Below are 19,203 nucleotides of genomic sequence, written 5' to 3'. Positions count from 1 at the left end.
CTTTTCTGGTACTCGCCGAAGTACGAAGATAGAGCCACGCATCGGCAAAGCTGCGCGATCGATCGAAACCTATCGCTGCTTATGCTTACACGAAATCGCGTGAGAACGGAGAATCGTTTCGTGGCCCAATATATCACCATACCACTGGAAATAGATCCACCACGTGGGAATGTTTATAGTTCCTAGAGGAAGTCTCATTGCGCGATCAATTCGAATCCGGCAGCACGCAATGTCATTCTTTTCGGTTTAAACGCACGTTCGGTTAAATGTACAATAATTCTTATTATTGCGTAGACACGAAAAAGATGTAAAATTAATTCATAAATTATTCATTTTCCTCAGACTGTTTTCATTTGTATTTCAGCATGCTTATTTTGCCGACCGGTAATAGCATTTCGCATTCAACTCAATGTGATGATGTCATCGTACGGAAAAAAGTGCGGTGCACGAAAGTCGACAATGACATCGACAGCCATAATAGACAAGTGTATTTTGAGAATGACAAGATGAAATAGGCAAGCGCGCGGTTGTTCGTTATAGTTACCGTGAATATTATTGTAGAAAAATCGTGATTCTATTCCTTCTCTGTGAAAAAGTTATGACAAAAGTATACCGTCATTATTGAGAAAATAGATCGTTTTGTGTCGATTATCGAAATTAAAGTTCTTTCCGAAAGGGCGATGACAGCATACGAATTCTCGGCAGATGACATCAACATTTAAATTATTCCTTGTGACTTATGTTGACTATGCAATAAGTAACAGCCGCGAAAATAACTTGCGCTGCTTCCGCTTAGGCAAGAGGCTTCTTCGCATTTATCATAAAAATGGTCAAAATTCGAAGCGAAGAAGAAGAAATTACATTCTGTTTCTTAATCTTAGCTTCGAGTATTGTTAATTCGCGCATTTAATAAGTAGGAATCATTTTGAGAAACCGCGTAGCATCTTCGAACGATATCTTCTTCGTAATGTGCCAGGAGCGTGAGCAGCCGGCCAAACTACCATCGGTATCCAACTTCCTTCGTCTACTTTTAGCCAAGGCTGCTCCAACTCGCGACTTCGCCTGGAAGCAGGCCAGCCATGGCTGAAGCACAGCGACACGCATTTCCGATTCTAAATCTGTCTCGCCTCGCCGCGAACGATCGCTAAGGCCACTGATCGCTCCGTGAAATTCTTTTTCACTTTGGAACTTTGATAGAGCGTGGCTCCAATCTACACAATTACATATTATACAAATATTACAAGTATCTTAAATTTAGTATAACAAAAAGCAAATAATTTCAAACGTATTAAATGATTGAAGCTGCCTTGCCATCTTCAATCTTCTCTTAAACGTGCAAACGTATGTAACGTGTTCAACGCGTCTATATAACAAAACTCAAATGTTAGAAACTAAGTAATCAGAGATAGCGCTTGTAAAACGTCTTTGCGAGAAGCCCTTTGCCGCTCGCAAAGAGAATCATCATACGAATCGTTCTTTTAGACTCGTCGGCTCGCTTCGTGGCAAGTCCGAGAAGGCGAGCGAAGACTTGGAGGCGCTCGAGAACATTGAACGTGAGATCGAGCGTCTGCGAAAGCGGCTGAACGAGGCGCGCGAAAGCGCCTCGAACTTGTACGTTTACGGCGTTGATCAGGACGCGACCGAGGCCGAACTGGGCGAATTGCGCTCGCAGGTCGAGGATCTCGTCGACACCGCGAAGACATTCTCGGGGAGCATTAAGGCGCGGTACCAAGCTAGCCAGCAGCTGGTGCCGAGTGACATTACCCAGCACTTGACCGCACTCGAGCTCTGTGCCGAGGCAACGGCACAGGCTATGGAGGAGAAACAGAGGGAACAGAAACGTGCCAGGACCACCAGATCGGACTACTTGGCCGATGTGGACGAGGTGCAGGCGTGGATTCGCCAGGCCGAGCTGAAGGTGCAGGACAGGTCGGCCGAGCCGGCCGTCCTCAAGGAGCACCTCAGACAGATACAGAACGAGCTGGGCACGATTAGCGACAAGCTCGAACGACTGACGAGGAACGGGCGAACCATCGTCAAGAACACGAGGGACGACGCCGAGAAAGAGCTGATCAATAGCACGATCAGCAACCTTGCCGAGCAGCTGGCGCAGGTCAAGAGCTGGCTGGAGGAGAAGAAACAAATCGTGGGCGACACTATGGACGCCTGGCAGAGGTTCCTTACACTTTACGAGGCCGTGAAGGCCTGGACAGAAGAGAAGAGACAGTTCCTAGTCGAGCCGCTGAAGCTCAGCACTCTCGTGCAAACTAAACAGAGACTGCACGAATATTCGGTACGTGAGAGCACCATCGTTCTCCACTATTGTAGAATACGCGACAGCAGTGTTCGGCTGACACTTCCTTCATTTTGTAGACGGCAGTCAAGAGTTGCAAGCAGATCAATAAGAATCTTAGTGACATGAGCAGAGAACTGGAGAATATCGGTCAAGTAACTAGCGTCGGCGATCTACCGGAAAAACTAACCGAGGCGGAAGAGGGCAAGGTTCAAGTCGAGAGTCAGCTACTGGAAAGGGTTAGTGAATAGTGGTTTTGAAATGAACTTAACTAATTCCCGCCGGATAGTACGCGCAAAACTCCCCCAATTGCAGAACGCATTGCTGCAAGAAGCCAGCGAAGAGTGGGAGCAGTGCGAGAGGAAGATGAGGGACGTTCGTAGTTGGATGGAGAAGGCCAAGCAGACGCTGGAGTCGCCGCAGAATAAGAAGAAACCGCTACGCGACCAGCACGCGATCCGCGAGAAAATGCTCAGCGACATCGCGATCCAGAAAACGAAGATCACGATCTCGGTGGAGAAGCTCGAGGTACACTTCAGGTCCGGGATCGGCGGCGACAACCGGGTCAAAGACACCGCCGACGATTTGACCGCCGAGCTCAACAGCCTCCACAGCACCGTTAAAGAACAGACGACTAATCTGGAAGTCTGTTTAGCGCAGATAGATCAGTACCAACAGGTTAGCAGATGCGAGGAGAGACGACGTTTCGCTCTTTCGATCATTTGCGATTTCTTTTCCATCGTATCGAGCGGCATTGTCTTTTTTTTATTTCAGGAAATTCAGCAGTTAAGGCAACGTATCGTGCAGGTGGAACAACAGCTGAGGACAGTACTCAGCCCGACGTACATGCCGAATGACCGAGAGAAGGCTCTCCAAGAGCAACAGGTAGGCACTCACCTTTTCCCGATTTTTGTACCACCTGCACAAGTGCGCTGAAGCAGTAATTGATTTTTGTATTTGTTCGATACCAACTCGAAACCACCACCAGGAGAACGCGTCGTTTTCTGTTACTCTCCGAATTACCGCATCGCGCGTGCAATTGTCGGGGGTAGTTTTCTGCGTTTTCGGTCACCAAATACGAAATTTCTCTCCTTTCATACGAAAATGATAATCACGCGACCAAAATGCACAGACCACTGACTAACCGTCGATCGAGCCACTATTAACCATGTCTAAACAGAGTACAAGCTTCTAGCAAACTAGTAACGGAAATATCGTGTGCATAAGCTTTGTTAAATTACAATAAAATGTTTTTTTTAAATAGTTGCAATTATCGAACTGATCAATTTACGTCAAAATATTTCCGCTACGGATATTGTACTCATTTCCCATCCTGAACCCTGCCTTTTCTTTTACGTGCATATCTTATTTTTTACATCTTTATATTGACACAATCATACATCAATTTTATCATCAAGAATTTAATTTTTCGTTTCTATGATATTAAATAACGCACGTTCGCGTATTGCCAATCTCGTAAACCTTCAAATCTCGTGTTCATCATGGTGGTAGATCGCTTACGGGGTACTAGTTGGTATCATGTTCTAACTACGTTGTTCTATTTTCCTTTTCTCACTATTTGTCAACGTGTACACTAGTCTACTTCCTAGAGAGCATATCCTAGTTCTTAAGATCACTTAATCTTGCAAATACTTGTATCGTTTTCTCTGTGTTACTTTTCTTGGTTTTATCATTTTACTTGTTTACTTATCACGCGTGTAAATCGCTACACCATTATATATCTTTACGTACATATCTGTCTATGTGTGCGCGCGTGTGTGTCTACGTTAATAAGCAATTATGCACATGTGCCACTGAAATCTTAGAATGAAAGACCACACAGCGAAACGCGAAGTACTGCCGCACATTCACGTAAAGCGTGTCATGCACCGTTCACACATACGCATTCCTTGCGATCTTTGCATTTACTGTGCAATTCAAAGAGACATAAAACGTGTCACAAAAAAATCAAGTGACCTCCAGTCGCGTGTCGAGATCGCCTAAAACACGCGAGCAGAATATCCAAATTTCTTTCGTCTTACGTTAGTTTCTGTTGATTATCATTTTGTTGCTCTCATTTTATCAGTTGTTTCATTTATAAATTTTTCTTTGCTGTACCCTCTGTTCCTTTACGTCCTCACCACTTCCACCGATCGCCTGTGCTACATTATTCGCTGCCATCACATCCTCATGTCTCTTCACCGTCGTCGTCGTCGTCGTCGTCTCTCTTGCAATCATCGTCGAGCTGCGTTGTCACAATTGGGACCGTCGCTCATTTCGCCCATCAATCGTCGTTTCTTTTTTACGCTCTGCGCTGTTTCACTAATGTGCCCATCATCGGAACCTCTGCCCGAACTCCCTGATTCCGTCTCTCTCGCTCGTTCGACGTGTTGCGCGTTCTCTCGTTTATCGAATATGATTCCGCGCCCGCGATCAGATCTGTCGCGAGAAAATCAAATCCGTGCAAAGTAAAATTCAAGCGCGCACCGAGAGAATTAAGCTACTAGTGCAGCGAGGCACACCAGACTTGGAGCCCTTGGAACCATGACAATAGATTTACCTCCTATTGCACGAGTCGGATTCTCGTTATCGTTATCTTTTGTTATGATGGCCTTCTGATTAGAAGTAACAGTTTAATCACATGCACCTTTATTTGTGGCCATGAAAATATAACGACGACGATAGCCGCCGCGTGTCCAGTTTCGCGTGCAAAGCTCGATCGAAGGTGCACGTTAACGACAAAGGCGAGATGAAAGGTCGCCAATGAAGCCGAGACCAGTTCTCGTCTTCGTCGCTTGGTGTTCCTCGATAGAATCAAACAGTTTCGTTTTTTTCGTACCATGTAATGTTTTTTAAGTAAATTTTTACCGAGCACCGATTTTCTAACAGATACCACTCCACGAGATTGCGGACGCGATCACGTTTACTATGTATGATGAATGCGCGTTCTTCGTCCTAAATATCTGTGCTTCGATAGTCGTTACAACGTGATTGACTAAGGGAAATAAAAAGGTCCATTTTACCGCCCAGTCGAGCACGTTCATTCACGAAACCCCTCATTCGAAGCGAATTATCATACGGAATAACTTAATAGAGAGGCTTTTGTGGTATATTCTAATGCGATCCATTGATACGAATCTTGGCTTTTAAAAACGATACCGCCCCCACCCCATGATGAATAAAGAGACTTCTCGAAATTGACATAGTATATGTATTCCATTGTGCCTTGGCTGACTCTCCGCGGCGGATAAAGCAGAGCCTGCAGCAACAGATGGAGGATTGGAAGCAACGGAGCAAGATCCTGATGAATCAGATACACGCGGTGGATCCGTACTATGTTCCTATCAACGAGTGCCGGTTCATTGGTCAAGCCTCCTACGCCGATATTGCAGCGGGGCGTACCAATAGTCCGAGCTCGAGAAATTGTAGTCCGTACAGGCAGCAACGAGACAGCAACGAGGTTCCTCCAACCATAGCCGCGCAAGTATTGCGACCTACAGCGATACGCGTTCAAAAGTTGACTGCAAAATCATCACACGAAGCACAAACCGCGAAGACTCAGCGAATTCTGGAAAAGGATGCGGACAACTTGGACAGGCCAACGTTGCAGCCGCAAACCGAGATACACGTGCAAATGGTCGATGATGAAAGCACGATCGGTGTGAAAGGAAGCGAGCAAGATGTTTTACCAGAAATCGTTGATGAAAGGATGCCTCGTCGAGGACGATCGCCTACGCGCAAGACAAACTCATCTAGAGTGAAAGAGTCGAAGTCGGTGATAATCCGGGGGGAAAACGTCGACAGATATGACAATCCTCAACCTAGCACAAACTCCAAACAAGAAGCGCGAGCGGAGCCTACAAAGAACACTCTGGTACCGTGTCAAGACCGAAGAGGCCGCTCGCCCAGTCCCATGTGGGTTCCCGGTTCCACCTCTTACGCTGACATCCTTCGGGGATGTATGCAGGCGCAGATGACCGTCGCTCCTACAGAGCCACCACGACAGGAGATGGTCTCTTTATCCGGAGAAACCCGCCGCGGTCGGTCCCAAGTTCCTCGCGCAGAACAAGTCGTCGTAAGTGACGAGACGCAACCGGTCGCAGAGGTGCAGCAAGTTGAACCAACGCAAGGGATAGGAGAGGTGTCGATGGAGAACGCGCAGATCGCGGAAGCTTACTGCCAACCTCCTGAGATCCCCTCGGAGAAGATGGAGGAAGAGCAAAGCTACGCCAAGTCCGCACCGACCAGTTGGGCTGACGAGGCCTTGGAGGATTACAACGTGCTGCAGCACGTGGAACCTTACGAGAACGTGCCGAGGCAGCCACAGTCGGCGGAGATCTATGACTACATGATACCAGAGCCTATGCCGGAATTGGTGGGCTTCATTGGCTCCCAGCTGGGAACATATCCGGTGAGTTCGTACGTTTACGCGCCGTCTGCTCATCAGCAGGTGCAACAGCTGGAAGCGATGAGTTTGAGTTCTTACAACGCCTCATTGACTTACGCGCCAGAGCACTATGTCGCACAAACTGCGTATCTCCCGGCGCCAGATATCTACCAGCAAGCTCCGATGCAACAACGGCAACTCTGTCCCTCCGGCGACATGAAGCATACGACTCCGATATTGGTAGAGAACGTAGAGAAACCTATTCAGGTGCAGCCGGTTCAACAACCGGATATTGTTAAAGACACGATTGTGACCGAGTCTGTCGACAAGTCCGAACAGGAAGAGCTTGTAGATGCTCCGATCGTAGAAACTTCCAGGACAGGTAAAGTAGAGGAGGAAGATACAGCACAAGGAAAGAATACGCTAAATAATGTTGAAACAAAAGGACAGACCTTCTCGTATGCGCAAATATTGTCGCAGGGACTCAGTCCGCGTATCACTCCTACGCGTATCATTGATAAATCGCCAGCTACAAGTCATCAGAGTAAAGAGCGATCTCATTCGCCAAAGGATTCTTTATTGTCTTGCGAATTATCATCGTTACAAGAATCAAAGATAGAGCAAAATTCGCAATTGTCAATTGCAAAACTTGAGCAAGCCAGACAATCTAAGGAGAATGATTGGGACACGATGAAGAAACGGGAGATCAGGAAAAGGCAGCAGCAAGTCGACGACAAACCCAAGCAGACGGACGAGAAGAAATCTCGAAAGCCTATCAATAAACCAAAAGAGAAACAGAAGAAAGAGAAATTTAGCCCACCAAAACAGTTGACGGAAACGCGAGAAGAACCTGTAATTGAGAAAATTAGCGATAGCTCAACGAAGAAAGAGGAAAACCCAGCGCAGCAGGAAAAGCAAACCGATTCGGCAGATACGCATCCACTGCAAGAAAAGAAACGTAAGCAAAAGAAAAAGAAAGTGCATAAATCGGAAGGAGACGAGATTGATAAAGCACTTAAGGAGATCGAGGATATGGATAAGCAGAAATCTAAATCTCAGAAAGACAAGCCCAAAGAGCAGAATAAAGATCAGAACAAATCTCGAGATTCTACTAAGACAGAAGAGACAGTCGAAAAATCGAAACCTGAAGTTGACAAGAGACAGAACAAATCCGGCGAAAAATTCAAGAAATCAGAAAGATCTAAAGAAATAACAAAAGACACATTGTTTAATCAAAGTAAAGTAAACGATCAAGACATACCAGAAGGTAAAACAGAACTTGAAGAACACACGAAAGAAATCTTGAAAGATCAGCCTGATATTGGCAATAATGTTCACATACCATCTGAGAAATCTGACGTTAAAGCGAAACGTAAAAATAAAATAAATAAGAATACAAAAGTACAAACTGAAGAGAACTTTGAAAATAAAATTCAACCGCAGATGGATATTTTAAACAATACCAAGAAAGATAAAGTGAATATCACCGATGAAAGTAATATAACAGAAATTACAAACTCATTAGTCCTTCAGAAAATGAAATCAGAAGACACGAACGAGAAACCAAACTTGTCCATAAAGATCGAAAGCATAAAAAAGGAAAACGATACTTCTAAAGAAGAGAAAAACGAAATTAACAAAATAATCGAGGATAAATTTGTGGAATCAACTGAATCAGTTGATAATAAAATGGAAGATGCTAAATCAAAGATCTTCGATACCACGAAAATCAGTAACGAAGTCAATAGTAACGTAAAAGGTAAAATAAATCCGCGAAAGAAAGACAAGACTTCTAGAAATAAATTAAAGGCTGACAGCACAATCGAGAAAGTACAGCAACCATTAGAAAAGCCAGAAGCTGAAATTAAATCTGATTCCAAAGATTCGAGCGTTTCAACACACATTCAGATACATGAAGAACTCAAGAAAGAGATACATGATAATAACAATTTAGAACCCGAGCAGCCGTCTCCAACCGGGAAAGCTTTGATCATTGAAAAAATGGTCACTACTGTGACCACCACCACCACCACTGTTCCTGGATCGACAAAGAGTAAACCAGTCGACGTTAAATCTATCAAAACGGTAGAGATCTTAGAAAACATACCTCTACCAAAAATCGTAGGTTCAAAGGTTACCGAGCTGATCACTTTGCGTCCCGAAACCGTAGAAGCTAGTCTGACCACTACTTACGCTAGGATATCGAACGATTCTCCTGTCGATAAATGTTCGGTAGGAACAGATCGAATGGCGAATTCTCAAGAAGTGGATTTAACTTCTCCCGTGATTTCCACCGAAAGCATTATAATGTCCGACGAATCACCTTTATTCGGTAGCGTGCAAGATAGGAGAAGGACTCGTGATATTTTTCGCGATACGTCAGCAAAGTCTCATAATGCGTCAGTGACCATTAAACTCGAAGAGAAAAAAGAGAAGCCTATTGCTTGTATCGATAATAACGTAGAAGGACAACCGGTTTTATTAGATGAATCCATAATCGAATTGGAAGATCAGTTAAAGGTAATAAAAGTTTCCGAGGATAAAAACAAGGACAACAACACAAAAACGGAAGGAATATTTATTGACGATACTTCACTTCGGAATGATGACACCGTAGACAGCCAGAGGATTAATTCCACTGAAAAAGATAATACTGCATTAACTGATCAAATTAGTCAAGTAGCTTCAAATATTTCAATCGCAGAGAAGAAAGAACAAGTAGATGAGTACACAACGGGTAAAACAGGAACCGAGAACGTTTCCGAAAGTGTAACCAGAGAACAAATAATGTCTAATTACTTATTAGATCTTGTAAAGCCTTATGCCTTGGACCGACATGCTTATAATCTCGCAGAAAGCAACTTTTATCGCCATTTCAAAACCGTTAAAGTAGTAAAAGAGCCGCAGCCGCCTGCCGCTGTAGTGCAACCAAGACCAGAGAGCATAGAAAGGATTGTACAAGAATCAGTGATGAGACCAACAGAACCAACAGATCGAGAAATGTCTGACGCCGATTGCAGAAGACACGCTCTCATTATGGATGCGCCGAAATATCCAATCACCAGTTTTTATGAGCTTGAGTCGCAATGGGTGATAGCTAAATCGACTCCTGAAAGGTCTATATCTACTTTATCAGATGATTCTCAAATATCAATGAACTCTGCAGTAGAAAAAATGGAACAAAAAGTTGAAGAAGAGAAAATTTTTACTCCACTCAAAGAAGATACGATCGCAGATAACGACAAGTCTGTTATTACAGAAACAAATGAGAATTTGATGCCATGTTCTCCTCAGATAGTAACAACTGTGGAAGTACAAGTCTCGGAAAACATTTCGAAGCCATTAATCGACGAAAATAAAGTTGAAAAATCGACAGATGTGCAGCAGCCTATACATTTAGTTTCTGATGATTCTTGGATGAGTATTTTGGACGAACCAATGGTTATTGAAGACGATTTTGATGACCAATATAATCCACAAGAAGCTAAAGAAATAGTAAGTGAAAAATTGATAATTGAAAAACCAGAACAGACCAAAAAGGAAACAATTAAAAAAGAAGAAGCAATGATTGAAAAATATGAAAAGGAAATAGAAAGGAAAGAAGCAAAGATAGAAAAACAGACTGAAAAGGGAACTGAAAAGAAAAGAACGAAGTCTAAGAAACGAGAAAATGTGATGCAGAAAGAAGAAGTTAAAATTGAAGAACAAGAAAAGGAAACTGAAAATAGAGAATCGATAATTGAGAAACGAGAGATCGAAGTTTCCAATAGCGCAACTCTTACGGAAATTGCTGTGAAAGACGAGTATCATGCTGGCATAAAAGATATCCAGAATGAGATTCCTTGTACGGATAATGTGGAAAAGCAAAGCGACAAAACGAAAAATCAGCCAAAGAAAAAGAAAGAATCGAAACATGCTAAAGAGACAAAAGTTCGAGACGCGAAATCTAAAGCAGAATCGAAGAATCGAGCTAACGAAGAAATTAAAACGGATACTGTTGAAAGCGATTTGCCGACAACGAATAACTTAGAGGAACACAAAATATCGGAAAATAAATCCACTTCTAAAACACTGGAAACAGAAAATTCTTTGACAGCTGATGAACATCATGCTGAATCTCCTAAAGATAATGCGGGATCGAATCTTATCCCAGATGAATCTACATTAAAGCAGAAGGAACAAGATACGATTGACGTAGTGCAGCAAAAACCGTTACCGAAACGCGAGGAACATAAACCGAAATCTGGTAAAAAATCCAAAAAACAAAACGAGAAACTGGAAGAGAAATCAACAGTGGCAAAGCGCGAAGGTAAAATAAAAGAAGATGATAATTTAACTTCCTGTAAAGCAATAGAAATTGAATCAAGTATATCTGAAGCACTGCCGATCGTGCAAAAGCAACAAGAATCAAACGATGATGTGTCTAAGTATGACAGCCGATTAAATCCGAATGCGAAATCATGGGCAGCTATCGTTGGTACGAAAGGAATAACGGAAACAACAGTTGCGTCGAAAAATGATTCTTTGAACATTCCATCGAACAGACCATCCGCTATCGTTTGCCAAGAAGTAACAGACAATGCCACGAATATTATGGAACAACTGCAGACGCCAATCGTAACTGATTCGTGTGAAATTTCTTCGAAGCAGGAAACGCACATGGAACATTTACCTGCGTTCGAAAAGCAGATTGACAAATTGATTATTGAAGAATCAAAGGGAATAACGACGGATGAGAAGTTAATGGAAACATCCACTGAATTGCCAAAACAGTTTAAAGAAGGGAACAAATCCTATGCGCAAGTCGCAGCATCCTCCCGACGTACACCTCCGCAAACCTCTCAAGAAGAGATATACCTGGTGAAACCAATTCCGTTGAAATCCGATCACGAAATGACCCTCGTTTCTGACGAAAATTCGGATGCAGAAAAATTACAAGGTCCATTCCAAGAGCAAGAAAACAAGCAGGACAACGAAATGGTAATCCGAGAGTCTTCCGAAACGATTATTGTGACACCCATTTCCCAAAAAGAATCAATCTCTTGGGTAGAAGAAGTGGAAAAAGAAATATCGACTGACATACCTGTTTTTCTCGATCCTACCGATTCGAAAGATAAGGAAGCGAAACCGGAAACAAGTACATGGGCTGCAATAGTTGGCAAAAAGTCCACAGAAGCCTCAGAAGTTAACGTTTCTAGTCTCGAACAAAATCTTTGTAAATCGGATCAGGTTGTCGAGCAACGACCACCGCTACAGGTACAGATTTACGTGGAGGAGACACCTGAACAAGAGCCTATAGAAAACTTGATTCAGGTGGACGAGCAAGGTTTCATGGAATTTGTTAATCGAAAAGAATTGCGTCACCGGCGTTCCAGATCACGTTCTCGAAGTGCTAAACGGGATGACGGACACAGAATTATGGAAAATTCAGGTTCAGTTGGAGACAAGGAGATTAAAATGTTAAATACAGAAATGCAAAGTGAAAATGTTGAAAACAAGAAGGAGATCGAAAATGAGACTAAGCAACCTCTACAGGAAGATAAAGTGAAAGCAATCGATGTAGAAAATGACGAACCGCCAAAAACGATTAAACAAGAGATTGCCAGACCATATGAAAAGGCAGATGCATCCAAGAGCAAAGATAAAGGCAAGCAGAAGAAAGATAAGGAAAATAAGAAGCAGTCCGCACAGAGTGAAACTCAAAATGCTGAGAGTAAAGTCATTCAAGAAACAAAATCTGAACAAAGTGAACTACCTAAAGGCAAAAGGAATAAATCAAAGAAAAGCAAGACTGGCAAGGATCAGATGAAACAACAGACTGAAGTCAACGAGGAAAAAGAATTAAAATACATGGAAAAACCAAAAGAGGATCAAGAATCCGTAAATGAGAATAAAACATCTAATGAAATACAATTCGAAAATCTCGTAATTGAAACTCAGGAAACGCAAAGTATCGCGGATCAAACGATGAAAGAAACACAATTGATTAAAGATACAGCAAAAGCGCAAGAGCGTAAAGATAAGGATGTAGAAACACATCCGATTACAGAACAGAATAATGTTACGAAATCCAAGAAGAAATTAAAAAATAAAAAAGGAAAAGTCGTCTCTGAGCAACTGACTGAAAATGCATCTGACGCAGGCAAAAAGATGGTTATAGTCGGAGATTCGGAGGAAAAAATAGAATCGACGAAGAAACTAAAATTAGAAAACGTGGTAGAAGTAAAACTCGAGGACTTCCTTGCGAGTTCAAAAAGTGAAGAAAATAACAAACAAGAAGACATTAGACAACAGGCTACACTTAATAGAACCACTGAAAAAGAAATTATTGTACAAAAGCCAATAACCGATGAGCTGGAAAATGCAGAATCCACAAATGAAGAATTCCAACGAGAAGAAGCAGGAGAAAATGCAATGGAACAGAGTGGCGTACCTAAAATCACGAAAATGGGAAAACGAAAACAGAAGAAGAAAGCGAAAGCTTTACCGCTTACAACCGAAGTAACTGAAAAGAAGAAAATTGAACATGTGGAAGAAAACGTTGGCCAAACCAAATCGGATTCATCAATACACGATAAGCCTCTCGTCGAAAATAGTAAAGCAGAAGAAATTATCAAAGTAGTAGAAGAATCTGTAATAGAAATAAACGAATCAGAAAGTAAGAAAGAATCAGAAACACCTGCGTCTTCTGTGGAAAAGAAAGTGAATGAAGAGCCGATTAAACTGAAAGATTTGACGCCAGTTGAAAAGAAACGCAAGCAAAAACAAAAATCCTCCAAGAAGCAAAATGCTAGAATCGAGATTGGAAAAGAATCCCCGCATCAAAAGGATGAAATAAAATTCACGAAACAAGATGACGTTACTATAGACGAAAAAGTGTCGGCTGCAAATGAAGCGATTGATCTAACTAGCAAAGCGACAGAGTCTAATACAGAGTTTGATCTGAACTCTTCAAGGAATGAGGAAGATATTGTTTCTATCGAGATGAAACTTGAGGAAACAATTCAAACGTTCGACGGAGAAAGGAAAGACGAAATTAAGCATGAAGATAAAACGGAAATCGAAATGCCAAGAATATTAGAAGACAACGATGCTGCAAAATTGACGATAAGTTCGGAAGAAATAGAAACAGCTTCGTTGATAAAAGAACAGCTTGTTAATGGACAAGAAGTTACAATGAATGACAATAATGCAACTATGACAATGGTTGTTACAGAACAGGCTGAGTCTCAAGCAGCAGAATGTCAGTCTAAACCTGATGATACTCCGCAGTCGTGCGATGTCACTATTGACAATAATGTAATGAAGATGGAACCAGTATTATCATCAGACAATGTAGAAACGAACAGTTCTGCCGAAAATAAAATCGTGACAGATGTAGCCAGCGCAATTAACGATATTCCGCAAATAGAATGCGACATCTCCGCAAATACAGTCACAGAACTCTCTTCAGCGTTAGACGAATCACCTTTAGCCGCGCAACAATCGGTCAAAGACGAGGCCAAACTGACGCGCGTTGCAAGTGTCGAACAGGAAAGCGCCGATCTTCCGGTCAAGTCTCCCAAGGTACAGTTCTACATAGCAGACGAAATTCTAGTTCTGAGTCCCGAGAATCGACGGAAGGATGTTCCAGCGACATCCCTCCTACAAGAACAGCCTGCCACCGATCTCTCTAACTCGCGATTCCTCTCCATTGATTGCGGCTTCTGGCCCGAGAAGCGACCTTATCACGAGGCCGAGCGCGATCACTTCGAGAACTTAGCCTTGCACACGAGGAACTCGTCGCGTGATAGCAAACACGGTTCCGACAATCGTGATCGTTCGCGCGACCGCGATGGCGACAATTCGGGTGGCGGCACCGGTGGTAGATCGCGGGATTCTCACGGAGATTCACGCTCTTCCTTGCGCACACCCCAAACGGAACGTATGATAGCCGACCTGCCCGGTGGTATTTGTAGCTGGAGCGACTATAGTACCTATTTGTCGAGCGAGAGCGAGCGGACGCCAGAGCATAGCCCGTCACTCGGTTCGATCGAGAACGCAACGCTCGACTCGGCTTTATCTTTAGATTACTCATTGCCGAGCGACGTTCAGTCACCCCCTGATCTACCCTCGTTGTCGTCTCCTCCCGCCGAGGAGGATCCCCTGACCGGGTCGCACGTGGAGTCTCTCGTAGACGCCGAGGTAACGCCGAGGGAACGTCCCGTGATCTCGTCAAGTGATCTCCAAAGTCCCGACTGTCCTAGCGCTTGCATCCGGTCGCCGATCTCCCAACTTCGTCCACAATCCAAACTGCATTTAGGTAGGGAGTCAAGGGAGGGATCCGTGCAACGGTGCAGCCCGAACGGCGAGGTGGAGAGAGAGACGGCCGAAGGCGAGGCTGAAAGAAGGATACGCAGGATCCAGGTGCGATCACCGTCACAGCCACTGCTCGGTCTTGTTCTAATTCGAGTTTGAACCAAGTCCACTGCCATATGTGCATATACATGCATATGTATATACACGTGTTGTACTGTTAGCTCTATACATCTCTGGATGAATGTGTATCAATGGTTTGATGCTCTCTCTGTCTCTCATTTTGTGTGGCAACTACATTCTTTTTCTTGTCCGATGACTGAGTCCAATGTGTGTGCAATTTTCTTATGCCGTGATGCGTTGACTACAGCGCGCAATTGCTCCTCCCGCTGTTGTTGTTGTCAGAGTATCATTATTGCAACCCTACTCTCTATAATTCCTCACATTAAGATAATTAATCCTTTATCAATTAGCAAATCGAGATTGAGATTAGAACATATTCTCGCTGTTCCCATGAAATGACACCATAATGCACATACGTCTTTTTGTGAAGTATAGTGAAGTCCGCAATATTTGCATGCTTTTATATCGCTTCTAAATATGCGCTCGGTACTTAGGTATTACTGCAGTAGTCTCTCTATATTACGCAAACTCTAAAATGCCGACTTGTATTATTATTATTATACATATATAGCTTGCAATATCGAGGATAAAGAACAACCATCAAGTCGAACGCTGATGATATAATTCGTACAAAATAGTAAAGTATCGTCAACGGCTAATAGGGAATAAAAATTAACACGTAACGTAGTTCCCGATTCTTTTGACGTTTGGGTTGCTGGCAACTTTACGTGACAGGTCTTTGCATTCGAATTATTTACCAAAGTATTTCGAAATTTTATATATTTGCTGACAATTTGCATGAGGCATTTGATTTGTCGTTTCGTGTGTAAGCTAATGTTTGTACAGGTTTTTATGATGCTGGAAACGTTTATGCGACCTCGATGTGCCTCCATTAAATGTGTTGCAATATACCATTTTACAAGTCCATGTCACGTACATTCTCGTTTACAGGTTTTTAAGATTGCCCAACGCTAATCGAATTAATAGGCAGCGTGAAAATTAATTAAATTCTGTCGTGTGCACGGCATGATTGAGATAACAATGTATCTCTTTATCGATGACGAAAGCTAATGAACATTTATGTTTTAGGATACTGTCGAAGAAAGCCTCGCTTCTCTGTACGTGAAACTTTCGACTCTCGAAGGAACAATGAGTCATTTGCCTCGGGATAGTATAGATTCTATGCTGTCGACTCTCATGGTAAGAATCTCTGCGCATATAATCTCTCCGTTGTATTATCTAATCTAATTGCGATTATCTAATCTATTTCAGACTATATTGACGGAGCTTCGCAGCTACGACGAGGAGATTACGCAACTTCAAGCACGATTACGCGAAATTCCTGCCGACATTGAGTCTCAAAGATTTTCGACAGCATTGACAGGGATTCGCACACGCGTTACAGCTCTTCTCGATCAGGCAGAACAAGGGAGGGTTGCTCTCGAACAGGCGCGAGAAGGCCGAGAGAAACGTGGTCAAGAGATTCAGAATTACAAATTATTCCTCGACGAGACGGACGCTTGGTTACGAAACGTTATGTCGAAAATGCACGAGCAACATTCGCTTAACACCAACAAGGTCTGTTGGATCAGATTATTCGTCGGTTTACATAATTATAACGATTTTGAGATGCATGCTCAACTTTTTACTTGTTACTGTAGCAATTAGAATAGCAATTTGTTAAAGTTATGAAGATATCGATTTAACATTGATTACATCATGTTATATTATACAGGGTGTCCCGGGTTTTAACCGACAAACTGCGGGAGCATATTCTACTAGTGGAAATAAGAAAAAATTCTTATATCGAGTTTGCTTAGAAATGCTTCATTACAAAGTTATAAACCAATATTGAAAAGAAATATGAGATAAGTAACAACGGAACATAGTGTAGAATTTGGAAGGTCGAAGATGTTTATGTTACGTGTATTCACATGTATTCATGTTCACTATGTTGAAACGATTCAGTAGGATTGTTACTTTCACAACAGTAGCTGTTAGATTTCAATCGTCGTGTGAACTAGCAATTACTATCAGAATGCCAAAAGTGTTTTCAAATGAGGAATACACCGATATTCATTTCGTGTACGGATTCTGTGACGGAAATGCACGAGCTGCCGTACGAGAGTATCAACGTAGATTTCCTAACAGGAGAGTACCAGATAGTTCTGTGTTTAGTAATACCCATTTGCAATTACGTAATTTGGGTTCATTTCGACCTATGAATGAATATGATGATGTTCGTTCAGCTCTAAGACACCGACGACGCTCGGAAAGAATCTTAAATCTTCGCCAAAACAGCTGGATACAGTTAGACGGTTGTCCATCGCACTATGCTAGACAAGTTAGAAACTGGTTAGATGAACATTACGCTCATAGGTGGATTGGTCGAGGAGGACCGGTTTTCTGGCCTCCAAGATCGCCCGATTTAACGCCTCTTGATTTTTATTTATGGGCAACTTTAAAAAATAAAGTTTACAGTACAGAAGTAATCTCGCTTGAAGATTTAAAGCAACGAATTACTAATTCAGTTACTGAGATGCAACAAAATTTTCAGGAATGTCGTACCGTAACAAATTCTGTACTACGTCGATGTCTAGCTTGTATCGATGTGCAAGGACAACATTTTGAAATGCGTCACTAAATCATTGCGTAGATAATTTTTATTTTTGTGAAAAAATCCGTTGTTACTTGTCTCATATTTCTTTTCAATATTGGTTTATAACTTTGTAATAAAGCATTTCTAAGCAAACTCGATATAAGAATTTTTTCTTATTTCCACTAGTAGAATATGCTCCCGCAGTTTGTCGGTTAAAACCCGGGACACCCTGTATATGTATAATTGTAATCAGACAAAAGCACTCAAACGTCCGTTTGTGTTACCGAGACTGTAATTAATATGTGTATATACATGTATCTATATTTTTACAAGTGATACCAAAATTTCACCGTACGCGGTTTATTAATAATAACGATTTTTCTCTTACCACCATGGGCAGGCTTTACAGAAAGAATTAACGAGTCGCGTGCAACAAGTCTCAGAACTCGAATCGTTGCCAGAAGTGAGTGCGCTGGCGACAGCGCTGAAGGAAGCCCTCTTGGACGTAATTAGTCGTCTCCAGCAAAAGCAGCAGGTATACAACGCTTTCCAGGGCTCGGGGGCTTTCGCAAACATCACTCTTCTCGGTGGCTTGGTCGCTTGAGTAGTATTACAAGGGATCCGAAAGAATCAACCTTCAATCTTCAAACTTGCCAGGGCTTTCAGACGTCGAGCTTAAAATTGTTCCTTTGCACGCTTATAAATATGAATAGTTTCATTGTAGAAAGCATCCTGGATATACATTTTATTTCCTTCCGTTCCTTTTTGTCATCATTTTGTCATCAACATCATCGCTACAACACATGCGCTTCTCATCATGCACATTGTCATTTCACCATAACGCACTACGTACACCGTATATTACTTTTTAGTTCACGACTGTACTTTACTTATGTATCGCAGTTATTATATGTATTTTCGTTTATCTTAAGGTGATGGATGTAATAAAGGCATTGCATGTAATTAAGGAATGTTAATACATTGCTGTATAATATTTCATGTAATTAAAGAATTCTCATTAATATCCCAACCCTTTATTCTCCACTGATCATCAGTATAGTTACGTATCATACTTCGCAACGTGAATAATAAGCAACAATACTGGCGTAAATAATCATCTTTACAAGTATGCGTATACAGCATACTAGTCGATAACAACCCGCAAAAATGTGATTTATCTCAAGAATACAACAATGTACAAATAAAATGATAAAGTTAAACTCAAAGTTTTTGAACGCGTTATTAGTAACAGTAATTAACTTCAGTTATGCATATCACAAACCATTATTAAACATAATCACTCAAGTAGAGGAAAGTAGATCATTAGATGTAATATCTCTGTTTCTTAGCTATTGTTTCAATTCATGTAACAAAAGACATTGCGAGACTAATATTCCATTTATCGCTCATCGACAAAATAATCAGTAACATAAAGCTCAATTTCTAAGTTCAAAATATAGAAAGCACAAGCTCAATCACTCCAGTTGCAATATCATAAGTACGTCA

General features: G+C 42.1%; 1 protein-coding gene across 11 annotated transcripts in view; it reads left to right on the top strand.

The window, feature by feature from the left end:
- Positions 1 to 19,203, top strand: part of LOC105280521 (nesprin-1) — a 92,841-nt gene that overhangs the window by 43,657 nt on the left and 29,981 nt on the right. For 8 of the 11 annotated variants that reach the window (XM_026974430.1, XM_026974429.1, XM_026974433.1 and 5 more), the window contains 7 exons: positions 1,483 to 2,293; positions 2,374 to 2,532; positions 2,609 to 2,971; positions 3,068 to 3,178; positions 16,188 to 16,298; positions 16,371 to 16,676; positions 18,098 to 18,232. In XM_026974430.1, coding sequence (XP_026830231.1) covers positions 1,483 to 2,293; positions 2,374 to 2,532; positions 2,609 to 2,971; positions 3,068 to 3,178; positions 16,188 to 16,298; positions 16,371 to 16,676; positions 18,098 to 18,232 — 1,996 coding nt within the window. Of the gene's footprint in view, positions 1 to 1,482; positions 2,294 to 2,373; positions 2,533 to 2,608; positions 2,972 to 3,067; positions 3,179 to 4,730; positions 5,323 to 16,187; positions 16,299 to 16,370; positions 16,677 to 18,097; positions 18,233 to 19,203 lie in introns of those variants that run through there. The other 3 variants (XM_026974438.1, XM_026974436.1, XM_026974437.1) reach the window with 2 other exon arrangements.

Source organism: Ooceraea biroi, chromosome 12, assembly GCF_003672135.1.
Source record: "Ooceraea biroi isolate clonal line C1 chromosome 12, Obir_v5.4, whole genome shotgun sequence".
Taxonomy (NCBI): domain Eukaryota; kingdom Metazoa; phylum Arthropoda; class Insecta; order Hymenoptera; family Formicidae; genus Ooceraea; species Ooceraea biroi.
The sequence above is the reverse complement of the archived record's forward strand: the minus strand, read 5'-3'. Positions and strand labels throughout refer to the sequence as shown.